Below are 27,880 nucleotides of genomic sequence, written 5' to 3' on the forward strand. Positions count from 1 at the left end.
ATTGTAATGAACCAGGCCATATTCGTCCGGATTGTCCAAGGTTTAAAAAAAAGGTGGCCTCTGTTGGGGAAATTCCTTCGAATGAAGATTTAAAGAAAGATGGAGACATAAAGGAGTCCATTGCTCATCTTACCGAAACTCTGCAACAATTCATGAAGATGAATTCCACTCCATCGTTCTCTACGCCATCCACTTTCGGTGCCGCCATCTCCTCCTTCCCAGGTATGACCTCTTGGATTCTTGACTCGGGTGCCTCCTTTCATATGACTCTGAATGCATCACTTTTGTCAAAACCAAGTCTCAACAAATTCAAATCTTATGTTTCCACTGCCGATGGAACATCCTTGGATGTTGAAGGCATTGGGAACCTTGAGAAAACTTATGATCAAAACAAAGACTTTTTTGTTCCCAAAATCCGAATTATTCCAAAACTTAATTTAAATCTTTTCTCCGTTTCTCAAATTACCGATTTTGAATGTGATGTCACCTTTTTACCAACCCATTGTTATGTGCAGGATCTCCGGTCCGGGAAGCGGATTGGGCAAGGCCATAGAAGGGGGATCTTTATTATATGGACTTTTTGTCATTGTCGTCCAAATCATTTTGTAATCATGTTCAATCCAAAGATATTGAGACTTGTCATAAGAGGCTTGGACATCCTAGTATTTCCAAGTTGTATCCCTTTCCTTTTTTGGAAAAATTTTGTAATACAAATACATTCACATGTAATGATTGTATCCTTGGAAAGATTCATTCGCTTCCGTATTCACATTGTAACTTTGTGTCAAAAAAACCTTTTGAACTTGTGCATTCCAATGTATGGGGGCCGACACCCGTTATGTCCAAAGGGGGCTACTCCTACTATGTTAGTTTTATTGATGACTTTACTAGATATACATGGGTATACATTATTAAAAACAAATCTGATGTCTTCACTAATTTTAAAGAATTTCATATTCTTATTTAAAATCAATTTCAAAACAATATAGCTATATTTAGATCCGATTCTGGAGGAGAGTACATGTCTAAAGATTTTCAAAATTATTTCAAAACAAATGAAATTTTACATCAACGACCTTGTCCTAAAACCCCGCAACAAAATGGTCTTGCGGAAAGGAAATATAGACATTTAATTGAAACTACAAGAACACTTCTTGTCTCTAAAAATGTTCCTAAAAACTTTTGGGCCGAAGTTCTTCTTACCGCAACATATCTTATCAATCGTATGCCCTCTTCTTCTTTAAAAAATGTATCATCTTTTGAAAAATTATTTAAAATTACTCCAGATTTTAATAGATTAAGGATATTCGGATGTAAATGCTTTGTGCTTGTTCAAGAACAAGATAAATTATCACCCAAAGCTCTTGAATGTGTATTCATTGGCTATGGTGAAAATAAAAAAAGGTTATAGATGCTATGATGTTCAAAATAATAAACTCTATGTATCAAGAAATGTAAACTTTCTTGAAGAACAAAATGGATTTGATGTTCACACATCTAGAGAAGACATTGACTATTCCATCCTATTTGATCTAGCTCCTAGAATTGAGTCGCCTGATGCAATTATTTGCGATGATACTTGTGATGACATCTCACATCATAATGATATACTACAACATGGTAATGTTTCTCAAAATAAGAACCTTAATAATATAAATGTATATACTCGGCGGTTAGGAAATGAACATCAACCTGCTCTTGAGAGATATTCTCAAGACCTCTCTTTAGAAGAACTTATTGATCCACCTAGGAGATCTTCTCGTAATAGTAGACCACCACAAAAATTTGTATCTTATGAATCTCTCTCACCTAATTATAGGGCTTGTCTCATGTTAATACATTTGTATCATGAACCTACTTCATTTAAAGAAGCTAAAGATCATCCACATTGGATTGAAGCTATGAAAGTTGAATTAGAAGCTCTTAACAAAACTCAAACTTGGAGCATTATTTGTCAACCATTAGAAAAAAAAACAATTGGGTGTAGATGGGTATATAAAGTCAAAACCAAGTGTGATGGATCTCTTGAGAGATACAAAGCTCGTTTGGTTGCAAAAGGCTACGCCGAAGAATATGAGATTGATTATGAAGAAACCTTTGATCCTGTAGCTAGAATGACTAGTGTGCGAACCTTAATTGCCTTAGCCTCCATTAAGCAATGACCGATATATCAACTTGATGTTAAAAACACATTTTTAAATGGAACTTTATGTGAAGAAGTCCTTATGGATCCTCCGCTAGGTCTTGAAATTGGTAAAGGAAATATTCTAAAGTTAAATAAAGCTCTCTATGGTCTTAAACAAACACCAAAAGCTTGATATGATCTTTTTAGTAAAGTAGTTCTCGATAATGGTTTTTCCTTGTGTTATACTGATACTGCTTTGTTCGTTAAAAATTCTAATGATCACATTACAATTTTATTACTATATGTTGATGACATGATTATCACAGGTAATGATAAGAAGGGTATTGACCTTATTAAAAATATTCTTAAAGAAAATTTTGATATGTCTGATCTTGGTTATCTAAGGTATTTTTTAGGTATTGAAGTTGCATACTCGCCAAAGGGGTATGTTCTCTCTCAGATGAAGCTTGCCTCCGACATTATTGATCGGTCTGGGTTGACAGATGTCAAGAAGGTGGAGACGCCAAAAGTAATCAATGCCAAGATGAGAGCCAGTGATGACACTCCTTTAGCTGATCTCACACCTTATCGTCAATTGATTGGGTCACTCACATATTTATCTATCACCAGGCCCGATATTTTCCATGCAGTTCATAGTGCAAGTCAATTTCAGACTGCTCCCTCCACCATTCACATGGCTGCAGTCATGAGAATTATCAGATATTTGAAAAACACCATAACAAAAGGATTATTCTTACCCTCTTCTTCACCTCTTACTTTACTTGCTTATACTGACTCTGATTGGGGGGGTAACCCCGATGGTCGTATTTCTACCACAGGTTATTGTGTATTTCTTGGAGAGTCACTTATTTCATGGAGGTGTAAGAAGCAACAGAAAGTTTTCCCCTCTTCTACTGAAGCAGAGTATCGTGCGATGACCACTACCACCACTGAGATCGTATGGTTAAGAAGTTTGCTTAAAGATATGAGAGTCTCATTCTCAACTCCCTCAAAGCTATGCTGCGACAACAAGAGCTCTATCTACACTGCCAGCAATCACACCTTTCATGAAAGAACAAAGCACATTGAGATGGATTGATATTATGTTCGTGATGAGTTTTTACGGGGCACCATTCAATTGCCATATGTTCCTACCGAGTACCAGTTGACGGACTTCTTCACCAAAGCTTTGCCATCGCCTCGTTTCTACTTTCTCCTTAACAAACTCTCGGTGATCTCACCGTGTGTTTGAGGGGGAGTGTTAAAATATGTTATACATATATATCTATACATATAGATTATGACACATACACATATATATTATATATGTCTATGTGTCTATCTACATATATAAATATATATCTCTTTTGTAAATACTCACTAGGGGTAAAACAGTCTTTTTATATTTTCTCGCATATTGTAATCTTTCTTGCTTTTTTATTTATTCTTTTTCTTTTTTCACCTTGGAAAGCCCCCCCCCCCCCCCCCCCCTAGGAGGACGTTGGAGCATCCAACGGTCATATTTATGACCGTTGGAAGGGCTCCAATGTCCCTCTAGGAACCCTTCCAAGGCCTCCTCTTTTGTCTATAAATAAAGGGGTTTTCCCCCATTGGAAAGCATGCTTCTTTGAAGCCTTCTTGAGTGGAATATATATTTTTCCTCCTTTTTTGGGTGTTTTGCCACTTTTGTGGTTTTGTTGTTCTCTTGCCCATTAGTGGCTATTTGTGCATGTGCGTGCTCTCTTGTTTGCTCTTGGAGACTTCGCTTCTCTTATTCGGCACTTCATTACAGTAGGCACACTCATAAACTGGCTGGCTGCAATCTAAACTTGTCCTAAGTCAGTATGTCGCTTCTATAACACCACCCCTCCACATGCGCACACACTCACATGAAAACTGGTCCTTTGATGAATCTTTGTGAAAGTTATTTGATTTGTTAGTCGGATGACATTTAGTTTCTTATTTTGATTCTCCATTGTATCTCCAGTTGAAGCGGAGGCCATCAAATAATTACATGAATATGGTACAACGAGATATTTCTCCAGCTATGCGTGCAATTCTTGTAGACTGGCTTGTTGAGGTTGGTCCATCTCTCTCTCTCTCTCTCTGGTTTTTATCTGCTTCATGCTATTATTTGAAATGTCCGAATAAATATTTGTCTTGGGTTTTGAATGAAGCAACTTGGCCCATCTCTCTGTTGGAAAGGAGTAACCTAAATGGCCATATTTTCCAAGTTAGAAGCATTTTGTGTTGAGTTGCTTTAGCAGGTAATCCTGCAGTTCTGTTTGGGTCCAGGGTCATGTCCTTTATTTTTAGCTGTTTTCATGGTTATTGAGATTATATGTGCTTGATCTAAACCATCAATTTGCAAGAGCATGCAATATCTTATTTATGAGTAGAAACAACATTTGCATGTTATTGAGGCCTGGTATTCGCCTTGTGTTTAGTAGAACACTATAGCTAGTTGGATTAGAACCTGATATAGAAATAAATAAAAGTCTACCATCTGGTATGTAGAGTCCAATTATAAAGAAAAATCTGCCAAAGAAACAGAGGATCATCAAATAACTTTTCTTTTGCCATCTGTTATGAAGAGACCAATTATAGACAGAAGGAAAATACCAAACAAAATCACAAGTTTTGTGGATTAGAGACTCACTTTGCTAAGAAGTTTGCTGCATAAACACACATCTCATGCATACAGATGTATGCACGAATCAATTGTCTTAAGATTATTAGGTGAGTTGCTTTGATTTTCTAAATATGCATCCATGCATAATAAACATAAACAAAAAATCAGCATCCATGACATGATTATTGTGAAAAAATGTGTAGCTTCTACATACTACAACAAATACTATGTAAGCAGATTTATTACTTTAAAGAAGAGCAGTCAACCTGTATGGAAAGTGTCGGTAGATGCTTCACAAGTATGCCACTCTCATGAGTTTAGGTTGCCGCAGTTATGTCACAAAACCCTTGGGATCTCCAAGTTCCCTGACGCTATTGGGGCATCTTGAACACCAAAGTGTTCTCTTTCTCTCTCTCTCATGCATACAAACACAGTCAAACAAATGGATACATAAATCTGACTAACATCAGCTTAAGCACATCATATCTGAATCATATTGGAATTCTAATATGAACAATTTGCAGTTTCTCTCTAATTTGACTTTTAACGTTTTTGGTTGAGAGGGTAGTTTTTTCTTGGCTTTAGGTTTGTGAAAACTGTGATCTTGTATGAGATTACTATATATCTCATGATGTATTTTCCTTTTGGTTTCAGGTCTGTGAAGAATATAGACTTGTTCCAGATACTCTTCATCTCACTGTCTACTACATTGATAGGTTCCTCTCTGGCAATGCTGTTGAAAGGAAGATGCTACAGCTAGTTGGGATTACATGCATGTTTATTGCATCGTGAGCAATTTTCCAACCAGATTACTGCTTCAATTTTTTTATTTTGTGAAGTTGTGATCTATTATAACAAGATTTTGCATCGCATATAAAGAATTTAGTGTTTTTGTCACTTGTGAGTATTAGCATGGAGATCACTTTGCAAGTTCTTATTTTATAGTTGCACTGCATACTTTCAAATTTTGCCAAATATCCTATTGGCTGTGATCCATACAGATGCAGTTGTGAGGAACGCTCTCTTGGGAGGACTTGTTTGTACAAGTATTATTGGACATAGATGTTAAAATATATACATATATATATGTATATACTTGTTTATGTATATATATACATGCATATGTATATATTATATATATATATATATATTAGGATGTAATCAATAATGTCCTTTAAGGGCATTTTAGTCTTTTCATTTTATGTAATAGTAGCTGCTCATTAGGGGCAGCATTTGGTTTCATTACAATAATGGTCCTTAGCCATTAGAGCTGTTGGGACCTCCCCAACAACTATATTTATAGCTGTCCAACAATTATATTTATAGCTGTTGGGGTGGTTCCTAAGGGCTCTATATGGCCTCTCTTCTCTATATAAAGGGGGTTAATCCCTTTCTTGTGGTGGGGTTGTCTCAGGCATTTTCAATAGATATTGTTTTTTATATTTTGTGTTCTCTCTCTCTCTCTCTTATACTCTTTGTGGGTTGATTGTGCTAGCCCTTGTGGCTTATTGTATTTTGCCCATTAGAGACTTTTGTGTTTGTGCACTCTTCGTAACCCTTAGTGGCATTGTATCCGTGCACATTTAGTTTCATCATATGGTATCAGATCCCCTAGGTGTCTACACTCTTGGGCCTTATTGATTGAAGTACTTGTGAAGGTTCTACTCTTCAAGCAAATCTTTTTTCTTTATCTTTCTTCTCTCTCTTTCTCATCATGGCTGACAAAGATGAAAAGATCGATCTTTCATTCAAATTTAATGGAACCAAGTACATGATGTGGGTGGCCGCTATAGCAAACCACCTCAAAGGAAAGAAACTTTGGGGCTATGTGTGTGGCATGGTTCCCGAGCCAAAATTGAAGCTCTCAGAGAATGAAGGAGGTCAAGAGAGAGCTCTAAATAAAGAAGAATAAAAAAGGCTATTCAAGAATACTAATCCAAAATAGAGGATTTGGAAAGTGGCCATGCTAGGATATTGACATGGTTCATGAGCAACATTGAGCTTAAAATTTGTGCAAATCTTGCAAAGTTTAGAGAAGCCAACAAAGTTTGGTTTTTTATGAAAGGTATGTACACACAAATGACCTTGCTAAGCATTTTTCTTTCAAGAAAAAATAAGATCTATAAAGCAAGGAGATATGTCTATTCGAGACTATTATAGCACCTTATCCCCATTGTGGGATGAACTTGCTCTTCTTGAACCTCAATGGGTTGAAGAAGCTATTGAGATGCAGCAACATCAAATGGAGAAAGGAAACTTCTTTCAATTTTTTCAAGGCCTCTGTCTCGAATTTGAGCAAGTACGAGGATCTTTGCTCCATAGAACCTCTGCTCCTCTTAATGAAGCACTTGACTAACTTTGCCAAGAGACTTGTCTTTCAATGAACAAGGGAGTTTATGAAGTACATATCCTTTCTAGATCGAAAAGCAATGTAAAAACATATAAGCCTTCTCATTTTGGTAGGAATAACTATGGTGGAAGAAAAATTGTCGGCCACGACATATCAAACCTAATTGTCCCAAGCTTAAGTGGAAAGCAACTTCTATTAGAGAGTGGACATTAAAAGCAAATAAAGAATCAAAGAGGGCTGCAAACATTAAAGCTTCTATTGCTCAACTTACGGAAACTCTTTAACAATTTATGAAAAACTCCTCTACTTCATCTACTTTCGGTACCGCAATCTCATCACCACCTGGTATGTCTTCTTGAATTCTTGACTCGGGTGCTTCTTTCCATATGACCCCAAATGCCTCTCTTTTATCCGAATAAAGCACCAACTCTTTTAAATCCTTTGTTTCTAACGTTGATGGCACATCCTTAGATGTTAAAGGAATACAAAACCTTGAAAAATTTTGAGAAAAAAAAATTGTTTCAAAAATTAGAATTATTTCAAAACTTAAATCTTTTTTCGGTTACTCAAATATCCGATCATAGTTGTAGAGTTTTTTTTTCACCTACGGATTACTTTGTGCAGGATCTCCAGTCCGAGAACCTGATTGGGCAAGGTCATAGAAGAGGGTACCTCTAATATATGGATTCTTTGTCTTTACCTTCCAAATATTTTTCTAATCATATTCAATCTAAGAATGTTATCACTTGGCATAAAAGACTTTGTCATCCAAATGCCTCTAAATTGTATCTCTTTTCATTTTTGGAAAAATTTTGTAATGAAAATGAATTTACTTGCAATGATTGTATTCTTAGCAAAATGCATTCTTCTCCTTTTCCTAATAATAACTTTGTTTCAAAAAAGCCTTTTGAGTTAGTGCATTCGGATGTTTGGGGACCGACGTCGGTCATGTAAAAGGAAGGTTATTTTTACTATGTTATTTTTGTTGATGACTATACTAGGTTTACTTGAGTGTACTTTCTTAGATTCAAATCTGATGTTTTTTCAATTTTTAAAGAATTTCATGTTCTTATAAAAAATCAATTTCAAACTATCGTATCTATTTTTAGATCTGATTCGAGTGGTGAATATATGTCAAATGAATTTCAAAAATATTTTAGACAGAATGGAATTATCTACCAAAGATCTTGCCCAAAAAATCTTCAACAAAATGGTCTTGCGGAAAGGAAACATAGGCACATTGTTGAAACAATTGTAACACTTCTCATTTAAAAAAATGTACCGCTATATATCTTATCAATAGAATGCCCTCTTATTCTCTAAAAAATATTTCACCCTTTGAAAAATTGTTTCAAATATCTTTGAATTTCAAAATATTATGAATTTTTTGGTGCAAATGCTTTGTTCGTTTTTAAGGAAACGATAAACTTTCAACATAAGCTCTTGAATGTGCTTTCATAGGATATGGTGAAAATAAAAAATGATATAGATGTTATGATTTGAAAAATAAAAAAGGATTTAGATGTTATGACATTTCTATAAGATTAAAATGAACCTAAGGAAGAAGTTGATTACTCATTTCTTTTTTACTTATTACCTAAAAATAATTCTGATACATCAATTGATTGTGGTGATGAGAATATCTCTCTTGATGTTGATATGGATAACTCCTTTGATCAGGATAACTCCCTTAATGAGAACTCCAATAAAGTTCGTGTGTATACACGACGTGAAAGGGAACGTTATCAAAATGCTTTTGAAACTTATTCACAAAATCTTCCATTAGAACATCTAGAGGAATCTTCAGCTAGAAAAACTCCTAGGATTTCTAGCCTTCCTCAAAGGTTTGTGTCCTACGAATCTTTTTCTCTGAGATATAGGACTTGTTTGATGATGCTCTGTGCCTATCATGAACACTCTAACTTGCCAAACAACATTCACAATGGGTAGATGCTATGAAATTAAAATTAGAAGCTTTTAGCAAAGCCAACACTTGCAAAGAAATAAATCTACCATTAGAAAAAAAGTCTATTGCGTGTCGATGGGTTTATAAAGTAAAGACCAAAATTGATGGCTTTTTAGAAAGATATAAAGTTAGGCTAGTTGCAAAGGGATATTCACAAGAGTATGGTATTAATAATGATGAAACTTGTGTCCATGTTGCTAAGATGATTATTGTTAAGACCTTAATTGCCTTGGCATCCATCAAACAATAGTCTATTTACCAAGTAGATGTCAAAAGTGTTTTTCTAAATGGTAATCTTTGTGAAGAAGTCTATATGGATCTTCCACCTGGGTTTGATATTAAGAAAGGAAAAGTTCTTAAATTTAAAAAGGTTTTTTATGGTCTTAAGCAAGCTCCAAAGGTTTGGTATGATTGTTTTTCTAAAATTGTTATCGGTAATGAATTTGTTTTTTGTTATACTGACACCACTCTTTTTGATAGAAATGCAAAACGCAATATAACTATTTTGTTATTATATGTCGATGACATGATTATCATTGGAATTGATAAGAAAGGCATTGAATCAATTAAAATGTTCTTAAAAGAAACTTTGATATTTCTGACATTGGCTTTATAAGGCATTTTTAGGTATTGAAGTTGTATATACCTCTAGAGGATATGTGTTTTCCCAAATGAAACTTGCATAAGATATAATTGAAATTTTTGGACTAACTGGCGAAAAGAAGATGGATACTACAGAAGTGATCAACGCAAACATGAGGATCAATGATGGAACTCCTTTAGAAGATCTTACTCCTTATCTTCAATTGATTGAGTCTCTTACATATTTATCTATCACTAGGCCAGATATATCACGTGTTTCATAGTGCATGTCAATTTCAACACGCACCTACCACTATTCACATGGCAGTCGTCATGCATATTGTCAGATATCTTAAGGAGACAATGACAAAAGAGCTTTCTTATCTTCTTTTTCATCTCTTAGTTTAATTACTTATATTGATTCTTATTGGGACGGTAACTCAAATGATCGTATTTCTACCACAGGATATTGTATTTTTCTTGGTGATTCGTTGATATTATAGAGATGTAAGAAATAATAGGCATTGTCATTGTCTTCCATCGAAGCTTAATATAGGGCAATAACAACCACTACCACTGAAATTGTATTGTTGTAAAGTCTGCTTAATGACATGGGAGTCACTATTGTAATGAGATATGCGGAAATACAAAGAGTGCTATAAGTACTTACAATGTCCTACAATGGACAAACAATAGCCAAGTCCACTAAGGGACAATACATACACAACACAAAATATAAAAATCTCTTTATTAAAAAGAGAGAGAGAGCTCTTAAGAATACATATTACAAAGGGGTTCACCCCTATTTATACAAGAAGAAGAAGAGAGGAAGGGAGGCCACAAGGGCCTCAAAAGGTGCGCCAAAAGGGGGCTCCCATAGAGTCGTTGGGAGCCCCCAACGACTCTATGGTGGGCCCCTTTTATGTGGCTTAAAAAAATAAAATAAAAAAACAAAAATAAATAAATTAAATACAGAAAAATAAAAAAGAAGAAAAACAAGTATCCCTATTGGGTACTTGTGAAATGACCATAATACCCCTATTAGGTATTATGGTATGTGTGTATATATATATGTATGTATGTATTTTAACACCCCCCCTCAAACTTTACGGGGAGATGACCGAAAGTTTGTCAAGGAGAAACAGGAAGCGAGGAGCAGGAAGTGCTTTAGTAAAAAAGTCTGCAAGCTGATATTCGGATGTGACGTATGGCAGTGTAACTGTTCCACTGAGATACTCATCACGGACATAGTGATAGTCCATCTCTATATGTTTGGTCCGCTCATGGAAGGTGTGATTGATGGCAATATAGATGGCACTTTTGTTGTCACAGCAAAACTTCGAAGCATCGGAAATTTCAACTCCCATATCTTGAAGAAGACTTCGAAGCCACACAAGTTCCATTGTAGTAGTTGCCATAGCCCTGTATTCATCCTCAGTAGATGATAATGAGACTTTCTGTTGTTTCTTGCATCTCCAAGCAATTAGCGAATCTCCTAAAAATACACAAAAAACCGTCGTTGAGATTTTATCATTTGGGTTTCCTCCCCAGTCAGCATCAGTATAAGCAAGCAAATTTAATGAAGAGAGTGAGGATAGAAATAACCCTTTAGTTATAGTGTTTTTTATATAACGAATAATCCGAAGCACAACACTCATATGCACAGTTGTAGGAGCATGCTAGAATTGGCTGGCAGAGTGAACAACGTGAGCGATGTCTGACCTGATGATGGTCAGATAGGTGAGAGATCCAATGAGTTGTCTGCAGGGTGTAGGATCATCCAGAAGAACCCCATCCTTCAACCATAGTTTAGTGTTGATAACCTCTGGAGTCTCTACCTTTTTGTCATCAAAAATTCTAGATTTGGAACATATATCTGCAACAAGCTTCATCTGGGATAATATATACCCTCGAGGAGAGTATGCAACTTCAATGCCAAGAAAATATCTGAGAAAACCCCAATCAGACATATCAAAGTTATCTTTTAACATATTTTTAACATCAATAATACCACTTTCATCATTGCCTGTGATGATCATATCATCAACATAAAGTAGAAGAATAACAATACTATTACCTGCACTTTTAACAAAGAGAGCAGTGTCAGTATAACAAGAACGAAATCCTAACTTAATCATGATAGTACTAAATTTATCATACCAAGCCTTAGGGGCTTGTTTGAGACCATATAAAGCTTTTAATAATTTAAGAGTTTGACCTTTTTCAAGCTTAATTCCCGGTGGAGGGTCCTTATATACTTTTTCATTTAGTTGACCATTAAGAAAGACATTTTTAACATCTAGTTGAACTATAGGTCATTTCTTAGATGATGCCACAACAATTAGAGTTCGAACACTAGTCATTTGAGCGACAGGAGCAAAGGTCTCCTCTTAATCAATGTCGTATTCTTGTGAGTACCCCTTAGCTACTAATCTTGCTTTATATTGTTCTAAGGAACCATCACTTTTTGTCTTTACTTTGTAAACCCAACGACAACCAATAACTTTCTTATTTGGAGGAAGTTGAACCAATTTCCAAGTTTTAGCCTTCTTTAAGGCATCTAATTCTACCCTCATTGCTTCAATCCAATGTGATATATTTTTTGCTTGATTATAATGAGAAGACTCATAATATGAGTGCAAGGCTATTAGATAAGCTCTATAATTTGGTGAGAGAGATTCATATGAAACAAACCTATTAGGTGGAATTGATTCTCTAGAAGAGCGCCTAAGGGAAGTTTCTTCTAGAGGTTCATTAAGTCGCAAGAATTTTTCTAAAGCACTAATAGGTTTTTTGGATGTAAATGCTTTGTTCTTTTACATAAAAGAGATAAACTATCACCAAAAGCAATTGAATGTGTATTTTTGGGATATGGTGAAAATCAAAAGGGCTATAGATGTTTTGATTATAAAAACAATAAGTTATATGTCTCAAAGGATGTGACATTCTTAGAAGATGAGAACGGATTTGAAATCTTAGACAAACGAAATGAAATTGAATATATGTTTTTAAATGATCTTTTAGAAGATACAAATGATGAATCTTCAAGTCATTCGGAAATATTAGAAAATACACATAATAGTGAAGACACACATAATATTGAAATATCGCCAATTGATGGTGAAAATCTACATGTTTATACCCGGCGTGAACGATTGTAATCAGGTAAAATTTTAAAAAGTTTTTCATAAGGAGAGATATTATTTAATTTTGAGGATGGCATTCTATTGATTAAATAGGTGGATGTTAACACAGCTTCGGCCCAAAAAATTTTAAGAATATTTTTAGAGATAAGTAATGATCTAGTGGTTTCTAGGATATGCCTATGTTTTCTTTCCGCTAGACCATTTTGTTATGGAGTTTTAGGGCATGATTTTTATGACAAATGCCATATTGTTTTAAATATGTTTGAAATTCATTTGATAAGTATTCTCCTCCGGAGTCGGATCTAAGAATGGATATGTGACTTTGAAATTGATTTTTAATTTTTGCACAAAATTCTTTAAAAAAGGTAAAAACTTCCGATTTAAGGTTAAGAAAATAAATCCATACATATCTAGTATAATCATCAATAAATGTTACACAATATGAATAACCACCTTTAGATAGAACCAGAGATGGTCCCCATACATCTGAATGCACCAATTCAAAAGGTCTAGATGAAATAAAGGTTCTTGTAGGAAATGGAGTAGACTTCATCTTTCCAAAAATACAATCTTTGCAATTGATATCTTTTTATTTACAAAACTTGTTTCCAAAAGGGAAAAGATACATTTTAGAATAACTTTGGATGTCCAAGTCTTTTATGCCAAGTTTCAATACTTTTATCTTGGACATAAGTACAAAAAGATTTTGTAGGGAGTATCAAGTGATCCATGTAATAAAGATCTCCCTTTCTATGGCCTTGCCCAATCCGCTTCCCGGACTGGAGATCCTGCACAAAGCACCCTTGAGATGAGAAAGATATTTTACATCCATGGTCGGCAATTTGGGACACGGAAAAAAAGGTTGAGATTTAGTTTAGGAACTATTCTTACTTTTGGAACAAAAAAGTTTTGAAGATTTTTAGGGTCTAGAGTTCCAATGCCATTTATTTTGAGAAAGGTTCCATTGGCCGTAGAAACACAAGATGTTTTTGAATTGATGCATACGTTGTTTAAAGCATTTTCATGGGGAGTCATGTGAAAAGATGCTCTGAAATCTAAAATCCAAGAATACATACCGGGAGGAGATGAAGAGGCAATGGCGGCACCAGAGGTGGAGGAAGTAGCCTTTAGTATTTGTTGGAGAGCCAAGGATATTTGACCAAGAGTGTCTTTGAGATCCTTGTTTTTGCCTTCATCTTCTTTAGTGGAGGATTCCTTAACGGATGCCACCTTAGGCTTGAAGGTTCCATTTAATTTTGGGCATGTGGGTTTGATATGTCCCAGCTCATAACAATGATGACATATAATCATCTTCCTTCCACCATTCCCTTGTTTTCCAAAATGAGGTGCCTTGTAGGTTTTAACATGATTGTCGGGTTTAGATACGACAAGAACATCATCCACGCTTTTACTCATGCCATGCCGAGTCTCTTCTTGAGTAATTTTGGCAATGGCATCTTCTAATGGAGGAAGAGTGGATCTATGAAGGAGTGAGGATCTCACTTGTTCAAATTCGGGATGAAGCCCAATAAAAATTGAAACAATCTATCTTGTTTCGTTTGTTTTTGTCTAATCTCAACATCCTTCATAGCCACCCATTTAGGCTTTAAAAGAGCCAATTCATCCCACAAAGGGTTTAGAGCACTATAGTAATCTTGGATGCTCATATCCCCTTGTTTTGTAGTTCTAACTTTCTCTTGCAAGAAATAGGCTCTTGCAAGTTCTTTTTGGGTATTTATACCATTCATAAAAAACCAAGCTTCATTGACTCAGCAAAAATTTTCAATATTTGCACATACCTTAAGTTCAACATTATTCATAAACCATGCTAGAATTTTTACATGGTTGCTTTCCCAATCTTCCACTTGACGTTGATGGTCTTCGATTGCTTTGAGACGAGGATCTCCCTCAAGAGCTTTTTCTTGATCTCCTTTCATCTTTGTGAGCTTCAGTTAAGGTTCCGGAACGATCCCCATCTTTGTGAGATACTAGTATTTAATATTCCAGGCGACAAGAGTCTAATCCTCCATCTGCACTTGAAAAATATTCTAACATTCCAACTAGACAATCATCCCGAGTCTCGAGGCCTCCAGGAAAGTTTGTATCATACGAGTCTTTTTCACCCACATATAGGGCAGTTATTGCATTAATTCACTCATACGAAGAACCATCCACATATTTTCAAGCAAAAAATAATATCAAATGGATAGAAGCCATGAAAGCTGAATTAGATGCACTTGAAAAGGCTTCTACATGGAATATTCAAGATCTTCCTCTAGGGAAGAAAACTATAGGATGTCGATGGGTTTATAAAATTAAAACCAAGAGTGATGGTACTCTTGAAAGATATAAAGTCCGTTTAGTAGCCAAAGGTTATGCCCAAGAATATGGGATTGATTATAAAGAAACCTTTGCTCCAGTGGCTCGTATGACAATTGTCCGAACCTTAATTGCCTTAGCTTCTATCAAAAAATGATCTATTTTTCAAATGGATGTCAAAAATGCTTTTTTAAATGGAAAGCTAGTTGAAGAAGTATACATGGAACCCCCTCCTGGTCTAAGTATTCCTAAGGGTAAAGTCCACTTAAAAAAAGCTCTTTATGGACTTAAACAAGCACCAAAAGCTTGGTATAATAAGTTTAGTTGTGTTATGAATGATATTGGTTTTCAATTCTGTTTAACTGACACTGCTTTGTTTATTAAGAATTCTGATGCAGGGATCATTGTGCTTCTTCTCTATGTGAATGATATGATCATCATCGGAAGCGATAAACAGGGAGTTGAAACAATCAAAACACTTCTTAAATCTTATTTTGAAATGATTGATTTGGGTTTGTTGAGATATTTTTTAGGCATTGAAGTTGCTTATTCTCCTAGAGGATATTTATTATCTCAGACTAAATTTGCTTTTGATATTGTTTTCAGGTCTAGTATTACTGATGATAAGAAAGTTGACACTCCAAAAGTTGTTAATGTTAAAATGAAGATTGATGATGGAGAACTTCTTGCAGACCCTACTCCTTACAGACAGCTTGTCGGGGCACTTTCCTATCTATCCATTACCAGACCAGATATAACACATGTTGTTTACACATCAAGTCAATTTCAACATGCTCCTACTTTTGTTCATATGGGAGCAGTCATGCGTATTATCAGATACATCAAGTCCTCTCTTTCACGAGGACTTTTCTTATCTTCCTCCTCTTCTCTTGATTTAATTGCATATACTGATGCTGATTGGGGAGGTGATCCCAATAACAGACACTCAACCACTGGCTTTTGTGTCTTTTTAGGGGAATCATTGATCTCGTGGAGGTGTAAAAAGCAGCAGAAGGTATCTCTCTCATCCACCGAAGTTGAATAGAGAGTCATGACAACCACGACCATGGAAGTAGTTTGGTTCCGACGACTGCTTGCTGACATGAGAGCTGAAGCAACAAAGGCTTCACAAATGTGTTGTGACAACAAAAATGCGATCTACATTGCCAGTAACAGAACATTCCACGAATGCACCAAACACATCGAAATGGATTGTCACTACGTCAGAGAGGAATATCTACACGGGATTATTGATCTATCATATGTCACTTCAGAATATCAGTTAGCAGACTTCTTTACAAAGCCTCTCGCTACTCTCCAATTTCACTCTCTTAGACAAACTTTCGCTCATTGTACCGTAAGTTTGAGGGGGAGTGTTAAAATGTAAAACTGTACATATATATAATAATATATATATAAATACATTTTTTATTTCTTTCTTTTCTATAATTCTTTTCTTTATTTTTATTTTGTCTTTATGTCATCTAGTTCAATTTGAACTAGAATGACTGTTGCTAGTCAAGTCCTGTCCAGACTTGACTAGCAATAGAGCTGTTGGACTGACACAGTCCAACAACTCTTAATAGAGTTGTTGGATTGGACTGTGTCCAACAGCTCTATTGAGTCCTCTTTCAGCTGTGTATATAAAGGGGTGCAGCCCCTCTTGTATTTTAATTCCAATGCTTCTTAAGCAATTGATTTTTCATATCAATAAAGAATACATTTTTATTTTTATTTTGTTTTCAGTTATACCCTTTTTAAGGGTTATGCTTTAGTGTCATTCTTGACACTTGCCCTTGTGAATCTAAGCTCGTGTTTCGAAGATCCCCGTTTCATTTCAAGCTGCACAAAAGCTAGGACTGCTCTGAATGTTTTCAACAACACAGCCACCGAGCCCTAAACATTACATATAAACAAAATACAATGGCTACATTACATAAATGCCATTAATGAAAACCCTACACACGTTAACATGTTAAAATAGAACGTGCGTATTAATGTGCATATGGATCTGGAATCCAGACCCATACTCATGTTCTATTTTAACAGTTTTAACAATTAAATTTTAATATATATCATGAACCAGCAGTATTTCAGTATTTTGGATGAACATCAAATAAAATTTTCCTTGCTAATATCAGTCATGGTGATCAATACTTTGATTGTTGTTAACTTGTATAGTTATTATATATATATATAGGATTCCTATGTATTTTTTTTTTCTTTGTATTTGTAATAGGTCATGCCCATTAGGGGCATTTTTGTCTTTTTCTTTCTTGTAATAGATCATGTCCTTTGGGGGCATTTTTATACTTTTCATTTTTTATTTTTTTGAATCTTTTCTAACCATTGGGACTAGGCAAACAGCTAGTTGGGCTAGTCCTCTTGCTCCCTCTATTCTCTATATATGTGGGATCTCTCCCATATATTTTGTATGGTTTTCTTAAGCATTTTACAGTGAATAAAATAAAAAAATTTATATTGTTTGTGCTCTTTTGTGTGCCATTGTGAGCTATTGTGAGTGTGCCCTAGTGGCCTTGTATTTGCCCATTGGTGGCTAGTGTATTGCCTTTGTGACCTTGTGCTTGAGTACTTTCTTGTATGCTCTTAGTAGCATTGTGAGTGTATTTCTATTTGAGATTTCATTACAATTGTTACCGGTTTGGTGTTCAGGAAGTATGAAGAAATATGTGCACCTCGTGTGGAGGATTTTTGCTTGATTACGGATAATACATACAATAGGGAACAGGTATGCTCATTTTCATTGATCTTGAACATGTTCATGTTGCACTTATATACCAAACCTGTTAACGTTACTTTTTTTATTTTCATCTTTGCAATTTACAAAGAGCGAACCTGAACAAATGAAGCATTTCCTCAAGTATCAAATAGGGATTCTTGCCATAAAATATTATTGTGCAGATCCAGAAAATTTCCTCACCAGTTAGTAAATTTCTATTTAGAATGAAGAGTTTATCTTGCATCATTTGTTCCTTTATGATGTAACAACATTTCTTTTATATTCAATCATGCAAAAATTTTCATAGGCAACTACTGTTGCCTTTTGCTTGAAGTTTCAAGACTCACAAAACCAAACACTATAAGCGTCCTTTTTAAGATATTAGGGAAGATGGGTCTTTGGATTACTTATCATTGAAGAAAAGAGTGACTTTTCAGTCATGGGCTTGGGAATAAGTTTTCTTGCTAGGTTGATAATCTTGACAAATAAGTAAATTTATCAAGTAATTAGCAGGGGGACTTAGGATACAGCTAATGTTTAAATTGCTCATGTGGAGGGGGTGGGGGAGCTAAAAATGTTTTGGTTTTTACCAAGCATTTTCATCACGTTTTATTCAAAAAATAAATAAATGCAAAAAAATCAATTTGTAAGTTTTCTTCAAAATATTGCATATAGACCAGGGAAAATGTGGCAAATATATTTTTCACATTTTTCAAGAAAATCAAAAGATTGCCAGTATCTGTGACTAGATATTTGTGACTGTTTCTGACGGATCTGTATTTGCAAAATTAGTCAGCATGGTCACCAATTTTTGGCAGGACCTGTTAGTCTGTTACTTGGCTCTGCAAGAGATTGTTTGGCCTAGGCCTAGTCAAATTGCTATTACCTTACAGATGGTGGGACCTTTAAAGGGCTTTCCCTCATTCTTATGAAAATGTAACAGGTCTTGAAGATGGAGGTTGATGTCTTGAACCATTTGTGCTTTGAGTTGACTGCACCCACTACAAAGACATTTCTCCGGTGAATGATCGTTTTACAGTTTTTAACAGCAATTATTTTGGTTATCTATTGAAGTAACGTCTACCAGAATTGTCTTTTATGTCATGGTGATTTTTTCAGGCGGTTTCTGCGAGCAGCACAAGCTTCACATATGGTATATGGAATTTCTTGAACTTCTAGTCACTTTTTTTTTCGATATGGAATTTCTTAAAATTCTAGTCACAGTTGACCATGGATCCTGTTTACTGAAGTTGATGACCTGGTTCAGATGGATCAAACTTATGCATTGGAGTTCTTGGCAAATTATCTAGCAGAACTTACATTACTTGATTATGGGTTCCTGAAGTTCCTCCCTTCTCTTATAGCTGCATCTGCTGTGTTCCTAGCCAAATGGACGCTGGACCAATCATCACACCCTTGGGTCTCTTCTTTTTGCATTTTTATCTTTGTTTCATAATTTTAGACAAGCCACAACTTCTAAAATTTGTCTATTTGGTGTTTGATATATTCTGCAGAATTCAACCCTGGAGCACTACACCAATTATAAGGCATTGGATCTAAAACATGTAGTGTTTGAAATTCATCGTCTGCAAATGGATGCCAATGATCCCACTACCAGTATCTCTCTTAAAGCAATTAGAGAGAAGTATAGCCAACAAAAGGTACTTGTCTGATAATGTACCCTGATTTCTGGTTTGTCTATTTTAAGCTTTCAACCCTCCACCTGGTAAAATAGGCTAATATTATTAGCTTTTGGATATTAAGCTTGCATTGTTAACAAAGTCATTTATATACTGTCTTGAATTACCTTTTCTTGTGATGGTGGCAGTTCAAGTCCGTGGCAGCTTTGTCGTTTACAAAACCACTTGATACGCTCTTTCTTTGAGACAAAAACTCAACCAATTGGCTGTCTGCTAGTTTTGAAGAACCATTGCAATTTTATTCTCTCCGTGCATTTTAGGATGGATTTTATCCTGTCCAGTAATGCAGCTGCTACCCTTAGGTGACCAAGATCCGAACATATCGATCTGGGCCACAATGTGCCATCTTTTCATGTCTCTTTGCCATAGATTGGTCCATGAACTGTTGACCATGAATAAAGATATGCAGGAGGCAGTCAGTGTTACATTTCAAATTACAGGGACTAACTTTAACCAAGCTTTCCTACATTATCATTTTTTGTCATACTAGTGCTACAGAGTCTGTTCTAGTTTGGCCTATCAAAAAAAGAGTCTGTTCTAGTCTGCGGCTTTAACTGCTTGCAAGCAATTGTGTATGTGGTAACTGTAATTCCTAGTCTCTTTTTCTTTCAATCCAGCAACAAAATTGTTGTGACAATCCACTAAAAAATGAGGTTTTGTTTTGATGATCCAGCAAAAAAAATTTGTATCATTTGATGAACATATACATGCTTAAATATAATTGCTCTGCTTTGCTGCTTTGTTCGGTACAGACCTAATTGACAGATGTAAATCTATAATATTTTAGCGGCCATCATTTTGTTGTCTATTATGGTATTAAACCATCATAACTTATGGTGGCACACCTTAATTTATGTGGATGTAAATTCTAAAAACAAAAGTTAGCCTACAATGTTGACATTGTTCTAGTTATTGTTTTCACTATAATATTTTGGGTCATTTTTAAGCCGTCATCTTCAGGATCTGTGAGCAGTTGATTTTTTACATTTTGAAAACTGGATCTTATGGTATGCTGAAGATGATTAAGCCTATTAGCATAGTAAGTGAACTATGCCATGCACATCTATACAGTTAAAAATCCAAGATTTGGTGGCTAGATCCAATGCAATTAAGAGTGTACCATCTACAATATCGTGGTTAAGAATACGATAGTCTCTCTCTACCAATTTTTTATGACTCGTAAAACCATTTTAAGTGGACAAAACACAATCCAAGGTTTATGAAAAATAGCAAGGAGTTGTAGTCTTTGCGGGTTTCATTTACATATTGAAAAGTTTATGTAAGAAGACAATCAATATAAAAGAAAGTCTTGTGAATGACCTGAATCTTTTGAACAATGAACAAGCATATAATCGATTGTCATACATAAAAGGAAACCAATCCCCTGAATGCATATTGGCATTTTTTGGGGTATAGAATTGTTTTTCCTTTCTTTTTTTTAGAGGAAGGCTACGGTTGTGATAGTTTGAATAGGATAAATTTTAAATTATTGGATTAGATTTCTCTACTTAAAAACAAAAAAGATTGGTCAGCTTCACCAAGAGAGTTGATTGAGCAGAAAATGACCACATTTTTCTAAAAACCTCAGAATTTGCTAAAATTCACTTGATTACCAAAACCACAAATAGCCAACTTTGTTAGGACCTTTTTACCCCTTGCATGTAGGGGTGGCAATCGGGTCGGGTTGGCGGGTCAGCATACCTCAACACAAACCTGACCCGTTTATTAAATGGGTCGGTTGTGGCAAACACGAATCTGTCCCATTTATTAAACGAGTAATCTGACACGACACGGTTAACCCGTTTAATAAACAGGTCGGGTCGGGTAAACGGGTTGGCGGGTCGAGTTTGAGTAAATGGGTTGGCGGGTAGGGTTTGGGTAAACGGGTTGACCTGCTCGCCTAACCCGTTTATTAAATGGGTCAACCGGGTTGGCATACCCCTAACAGGAACCTGACCCATTTAATAAATGGGTTAGGCAGGTCGACCCGTTTACGACATGAACCCATTTAAGCCAAACCCGAACCCGGCTAAGAAGCGGGTTGGCGGGTCGTGTCAAATTTTGCCACCCCTATACTTGCATGTGTAAAACTCATGAGGTTCGCGTAGTGCTTGAGTTGATCATCTGGAAATTTATTCTTATCATAGTGAACATGAACAATGATGATATAAAATTGAAGGTATAGTGTATTTTCTCTTCATCAACATAGAGTTGGTATATCTCAAAGTCGGCATTCCATCACATGGTATGGGTAGGACAAAAAAAATTAAGATAACAACATAGAATTTAAAATCAATGATGGTATATTGTATTTTTTTTTCATTAAAGATGCGGTGATATGCAGCATTCTTGAGGCTCAAGAGATGGAGGTATCTCTACAAATACTATGTTTTTCTCTCCATCAAAGAGGCAGTGAGAATCAACATTCTTGTGAAAGAATAGAATGAATGCACGTATGAACAACTTTATTTTGTAAAAGAATAAAATAAATGCAATGTATTACTATTCATTTATTTTGTTAAAGAATGACATAATGCAATTTATAAGAAGCTTTATTTTGTGAATGAATGCAATGTATGAGCAACTTTATTTTGTGAAAGAATGAAATGATTGCAATGTATGAGCGACTTCATTTTGTGAAAAAATACAATGAATGCAATGTTTGAGCGACTTCATTTTCTGAAAGAATAGAATGAATGCAATATATGAGTGCTTTTATTTTGTGAAAGAATAAAATGAATGCAAACAAGTTCGTATATATTTTATGTGAGGTTGAGAAAATCTGCATATATTTTATCAAGAAGACCTCACAAAGTTTGCATAAAATATAGAAAAAAATGATCAATATTTGTGAGGATGAGGAAGTTCGCATAAAATATATGTGAACCTTCTCATCCTCGCATATATTTTATGCAGACTTCTTCATTATCATAAATACTGTTCATTTTTTCCTATATTTTATGTGGATTTCGTGATGTCTATAATTTTTTTTTACAAATGTACCTTTTAGTCTAAGGGTGCGATAAAACTTCATTCAATTCATTCAAACTAAATGTGCTTATAATATATTTATTATAATTATTTTGTTCATTCAAAAAAAAAATTTCCATAAATATATAGTCATTCTAGTCATTCAAAAATGAACCTTCTCTTATATATATTCATTTCATTTATTCAAAAAATGCACATGTTACAAGCATTCACAATACATAGCTCAATATTAGAGGGTTCGACGGACTATGTCGCACAAGGTCATTAATTGATGAAATAGAGAAAGGCGCAACATCAAAGGGTTCATTCTTTGTCTTCTTAATGCCAGTTGGGTTATTGTTTTTGTCCATCGATCATCTCTTCTCTCGAGCAAATGATTGAGGTGAAATTGCCTCCTCTACAATCCGACTCTTAAGCTTGTGAATTCTGTAATCTGACCCAGAGCATACACTTGTTCCTCCAAGAGCTCATTTTCAATCAGACACAGCTTCACATCAATGGTTTAATATTTGACTTCTTAATATTAGTAGGCTTACTGTTTTTGTTCACAAATCCTCTCTTCTCTCGAGCAAATGATTGAGGTGAAACTGCCAACACTCTTCGCACTCTCTATAACCGGGGACTGCTCATTTTGTTGATGACGATCAACATCATTCATCACGTCAGCATCTCTACCTCTTATCTTCTCCAAAATCTTGTTCGCTTCAACTACAACTTCCTCCTCTTGTTCCAAAATCTTTTCCATCGTTGCTTTTTAAAGGCGAAAACAAATCCTAAAATGTGAACCATTATTTTTTTACTATCAAAGCATTACAATTAATGCTGGTAAGGACTTTTGCAAAAATATGAGGACACTTGCATTTAAGGTTTCGATAAATTTGTAAATCTCTTGTGCGCTATTTGTAAAGTTTTGACATGTTTCAGTTACATGAAGTTCGCAAATACATTTGTGCAAACTTTGTTCTATATATGTGAATTTTATGAAAATATATGTGAAGTTAAACTAAACTATGTAACTTTGCAAATAGTGAACAAAGATCACATATATTTTATGTAAATACTTGACTAAGTTCGCATATACCCCATGGACTTCCTCATCCTCGCAAATATTGGTCATTATTCACTTATATTTTATGTTGACTTCTTCATCCCCGCAAATGCTTGTTATTGTTCACCTATATTTTATACGGAATTCGTCATCCTCGCAAGTTTACAATTTAACTGTTTAAGTAATATCTTTACTTATAAAACATAAATTACATATTATAGAATATTTAAAGAACATCCAAAATTTAAACTCATAATTTATATTCTTAAAGTTTGACCATTCATACAAATTTACATTGACTATTCAAAATAAACTTTATGTAATTAAATATACTCATATATTGCATTCATTTTATTCATTCAAAATTGAATCTGCTCATACATTTCACTCATTTCATTCATTCAAAAAAATGAACCTACTTATACATTTTGTTCATTCAAAAAAAAATATGCTCATACATTGCATTCATTCATTCAAAATTGAATATGCTCATACATTGCATTCATTTTATTCATTCAAAAAAATTAGCATGATCATATGTTGCATTCATTCATTCAAATTTGAATCTGCTCATACATTGCATTCATTTTATTTATTCAAAAGAATAAGCATGTTCATACATTATTAGTCGTCTGTGCATGAATCCATAGATCGAAATTCACATCGTTGCCCTTCTTTGTGATCAATTGCAACTACTAATCAATTGTGATTGTTCGTTGTCCATTGCTTTCCTATCTCACCCATACCATATGATCGTACTTGTGTAAAGTTCAATTTTCGATTTTTGCCCAAGTATTACATGTAGAGTAAAAAATATATACCATAATTATATATATAATAATCATATACTAAGTTAAGACATATCTAATATATGCATAGAAGATATAAGAGTCATTGAAGTAATTTATTAAACAACTCTTAACAAAGCATACGTACTTTAACATATTGCTATTCATGCTTCCGTACCTCACCACATATATTGTACTTCTATAGCACAACATCCTTATATTTTGTTCTTCGTCTCTTCACCTTAGGTGGCCCTGTTTTACAAATCACTTTTGATGGATAGACAAATATAAGAGTCAATGGAGCGATGTATAAGACATTATCTATCATCAGAATTAATGTATGCATTATATGCAGTTTGATACGATTCAATTGTGAAGAACTTGTTACAGTAATCCTCCGATAGCTTTCCTTTATACAAAATGCATGTGATCACATGTTCACACTGAATCTTACTACCCTATCACTCTTCACAAGAACATTTTTGCTTATCAAGATCAACACTATAACCATAAGATTGGGCATGGGCTTCGTATCGATGTTGGTGTCAATGCACTACCTGCATACATAGTTGTGTTTTTCTCTTCAGTTCCTCTAGCTTTTCTTTTACCTTCGACACTACAACGCCTGACATATACTACATAGTATTCTTTCTTTTCTAAAAAAATTTCGTCAACACAAAATGATGCATTTTAATAAGAGAAATTAGGGGCTTGTCACGTATGACGAGAATCCATAAATTGAAGCTCTTTGTTGTATTTCGTTGGAAAGTGACTGTTAGTCCAATGTTCTTATTTCACGTCAGTGACAACATATTTGTATGTAACTTTGTCTTGCCCTCAATTTTTTTAAAGAAAATAATTACATTGTCGTCTCATGGCTGCTCGAACTACACTCTACCAAAGTGCACTGAGTGTTAAACCAAATTTCTTAGAAAAGTTTTATGTCAAATGCTTCATGCAATATCCAACATGACATGTTGGCCATGGGGGGGGGGGGGGACAAGATACTTTTGACCTTCATGCTTATCTGAAATAAATGTAAGTTGTATTCATTTATTATATTCATCAAAGCATGTGAGTTCTTTCTTTAGATGCTTAAAAAATTACACCCATGAATTATTTCACTCCTTATCAACAACAACAAATGCTATCAAAACATATCACCACAAGAATCAATACTAGGCCGACAATAATATGCTTATGTATTTTTTTTAGGAATATATCATCTACCATAAGAACTGGGAAGGCATCATTTCAAAAATCCATCTATGACAAAAGGATAAGAACATGTACTAAAATTGATATTTCTTATCGATCTCAATGTATTCTAGTAATCCTCGGTTAGCCTTCATCAAATGATTCAAATGGGCGATAAGTATCCTGAAGAACTCTTTGAATAAACCATATATTGTCTTCTTAGTTCGTTTTCGTCCATGTCATGCTTGTTTGTAAGTAAACTCCACACATTTCTCATGATTGATGTTATTCATGATTTCTCTTGGAGTTATCTTCGGGTTGCCGTGGATATGTTTGCGGATAACACCTGAAATCCACTTAGAATGCACTTTTTTCACTATAAGGTTGCTTAGTGATCCACCACATGTATGTGTGCTTTGATACTTCTTCACTTGAAAAAACCCTACTCCATGCACTTTTGTGCAATGGATTTTTCAAGAGTAATCAAGTGTCATTTGTGGGTTCTTTTTTGTGCATATGACAGTGAATGTTATTGCATCTCTTTAAAAATTTTGTTTTATAGTTATTCTTAATCATATGATATTTCACAAACTCGCGATAGTGCTAGAGATCATTAAACATTTTGTCAAAAGCAAATTCTTTATTGTTTGAGCATGTTGTTAGCTACTAAAAGTTTTTACAATCATTAAAATGTTCGCTATGCAAGTTGTCATACAAACGAGATCCTTTGTTTCAATGATTTTCATTGTAGGAGAATTCATTAAATGAGAACATATTCAACTACGTCTCATTAGTGTAATATCATAAAATAATTATACTACCCAATAAATGTCCATATATATACAACATACCAAGGGATCAGCTTCTCAAATGCCATTTGTCCCATATCATCACTGACGTCTTCCTCTCCCATTGACATGGCATAGTCATCATTGTTGGTATCATCCGATTCTCCACCATTGACATGATAGTTGTTACCACCAATTGATTATTTGGTTGCACAAACTAATTCAAAATGTATTGTATCTAGTTCTTATGTTGCTTCCATGCATTAACATGTTTACATCTCCAACATTCAAAATTAACCATAAAATATAACATGCATCATAATACTTACATCTCAAGAATAAATTATAAAGTCCAGCAACTTGTAGCAAGTTTTGTCATCGGCCTGAGAAGGCTGGATGTCATTCAAATTAATACGATAAAGATCATTGGTACTGTTTTGCCCATGTGGTTCCACATTCTCTGCAGTGATCTTTGATCATGTATAACATCAATTGTTCATTCTTCATTACCCTATATGTCAAACATCTATATTTCTAATCGGTTCGTGCAATTGCATGCCCTTTGTGTGCTTAAGCTAAATGTTGGGACGTCAATATCCTTCATTGTTTGGGACCGTTAGATGATCGCCAAAAGACTGAGCTCGATACATGGTGCCTTAGATATATGTGCATTATCCACTTATTCTTTAGCTTTATGAGCAACTAAGTAAACGTCATCACAAAATAACATCGATTTCACATCATCATCGTACAACACATTCATCAATTTATATTAGCTATCAAGGTTCAGAGAAAATTTGTATCGGAGGATCATTGACTCTTCCACATATCTGGTTTTACGAGACATCAAAGTCATAAATTTTTTATAGCTACTATTTTTTGAAACGATTATAGATCTCCAAGTAGGGTGATTAGTATTATAGTAGTGTACTCTAACAATTTCAGAGTTTATCATTAACGATTTACACCAACCACACAACATATCATTCATCTAATAAAAATAGCATGTGAGAAAAGATCATCTATATACACTTCATACATTTAATTAACATAACTACCTACAATAAACACTCTAAAACCCAACTACCCATATAACAACCCCTTAATTCCTATTCAATGATTATGCAGAGTAAACCCTAGCTCCATTATACTAACAAAAAAATATTAAATATTAACTAAAGGACAAGAAAACAAACATAAATCAACTATAACACAAATAAATATATATCTATGAAAAAACTTGAACATTGTAAACCCTAAACGGTAAATTCGATGACAAATATTAAATAAAACACAATAAACATAAAAAAACATCCACAACAATCAAACACAAATAAGCATTGGGCTATTAAATGTTCATATCTAAAAAAAGTTTGAAATAAAATATAACAATATATATATATAGTTCGTATAAAATTCACATAACCGAGAAAATCAATGAAAAGATGAAAATGCAACCTTGTCAGAATGTAGCAAAAAAATTTCACGAGACTCACTGCAAGGGGAGA

At 34.6% G+C, this 27,880-nt stretch overlaps 1 protein-coding gene across 1 annotated transcript in view; it reads left to right on the forward strand.

Annotated features, from left to right (window-relative positions):
* Positions 1-20,220, forward strand: part of LOC149822543 (cyclin-A2-4-like) — a 38,051-nt gene extending 17,831 nt beyond the window's left edge. The window contains exons 5-12 of the mRNA XM_089980299.1: positions 4,113-4,205; positions 5,412-5,545; positions 17,794-17,869; positions 18,804-18,880; positions 18,980-19,013; positions 19,128-19,280; positions 19,375-19,521; positions 19,689-20,220. Of these exons, the coding sequence (XP_089836425.1) occupies positions 4,113-4,205; positions 5,412-5,545; positions 17,794-17,869; positions 18,804-18,880; positions 18,980-19,013; positions 19,128-19,280; positions 19,375-19,521; positions 19,689-19,745 (771 nt within the window). The 3' untranslated portion in view covers positions 19,746-20,220. The remainder of the gene's footprint in view (positions 1-4,112; positions 4,206-5,411; positions 5,546-17,793; positions 17,870-18,803; positions 18,881-18,979; positions 19,014-19,127; positions 19,281-19,374; positions 19,522-19,688) is intronic.
* The last annotated feature ends 7,660 nt before the right edge of the window (positions 20,221-27,880 follow it).

Source organism: Nuphar pumila, chromosome 11, assembly GCF_984573655.1.
Source record: "Nuphar pumila chromosome 11, dmNupPumi1.hap1.1, whole genome shotgun sequence".
In the NCBI taxonomy this organism is placed as follows: Eukaryota; Viridiplantae; Streptophyta; class Magnoliopsida; order Nymphaeales; family Nymphaeaceae; genus Nuphar; species Nuphar pumila.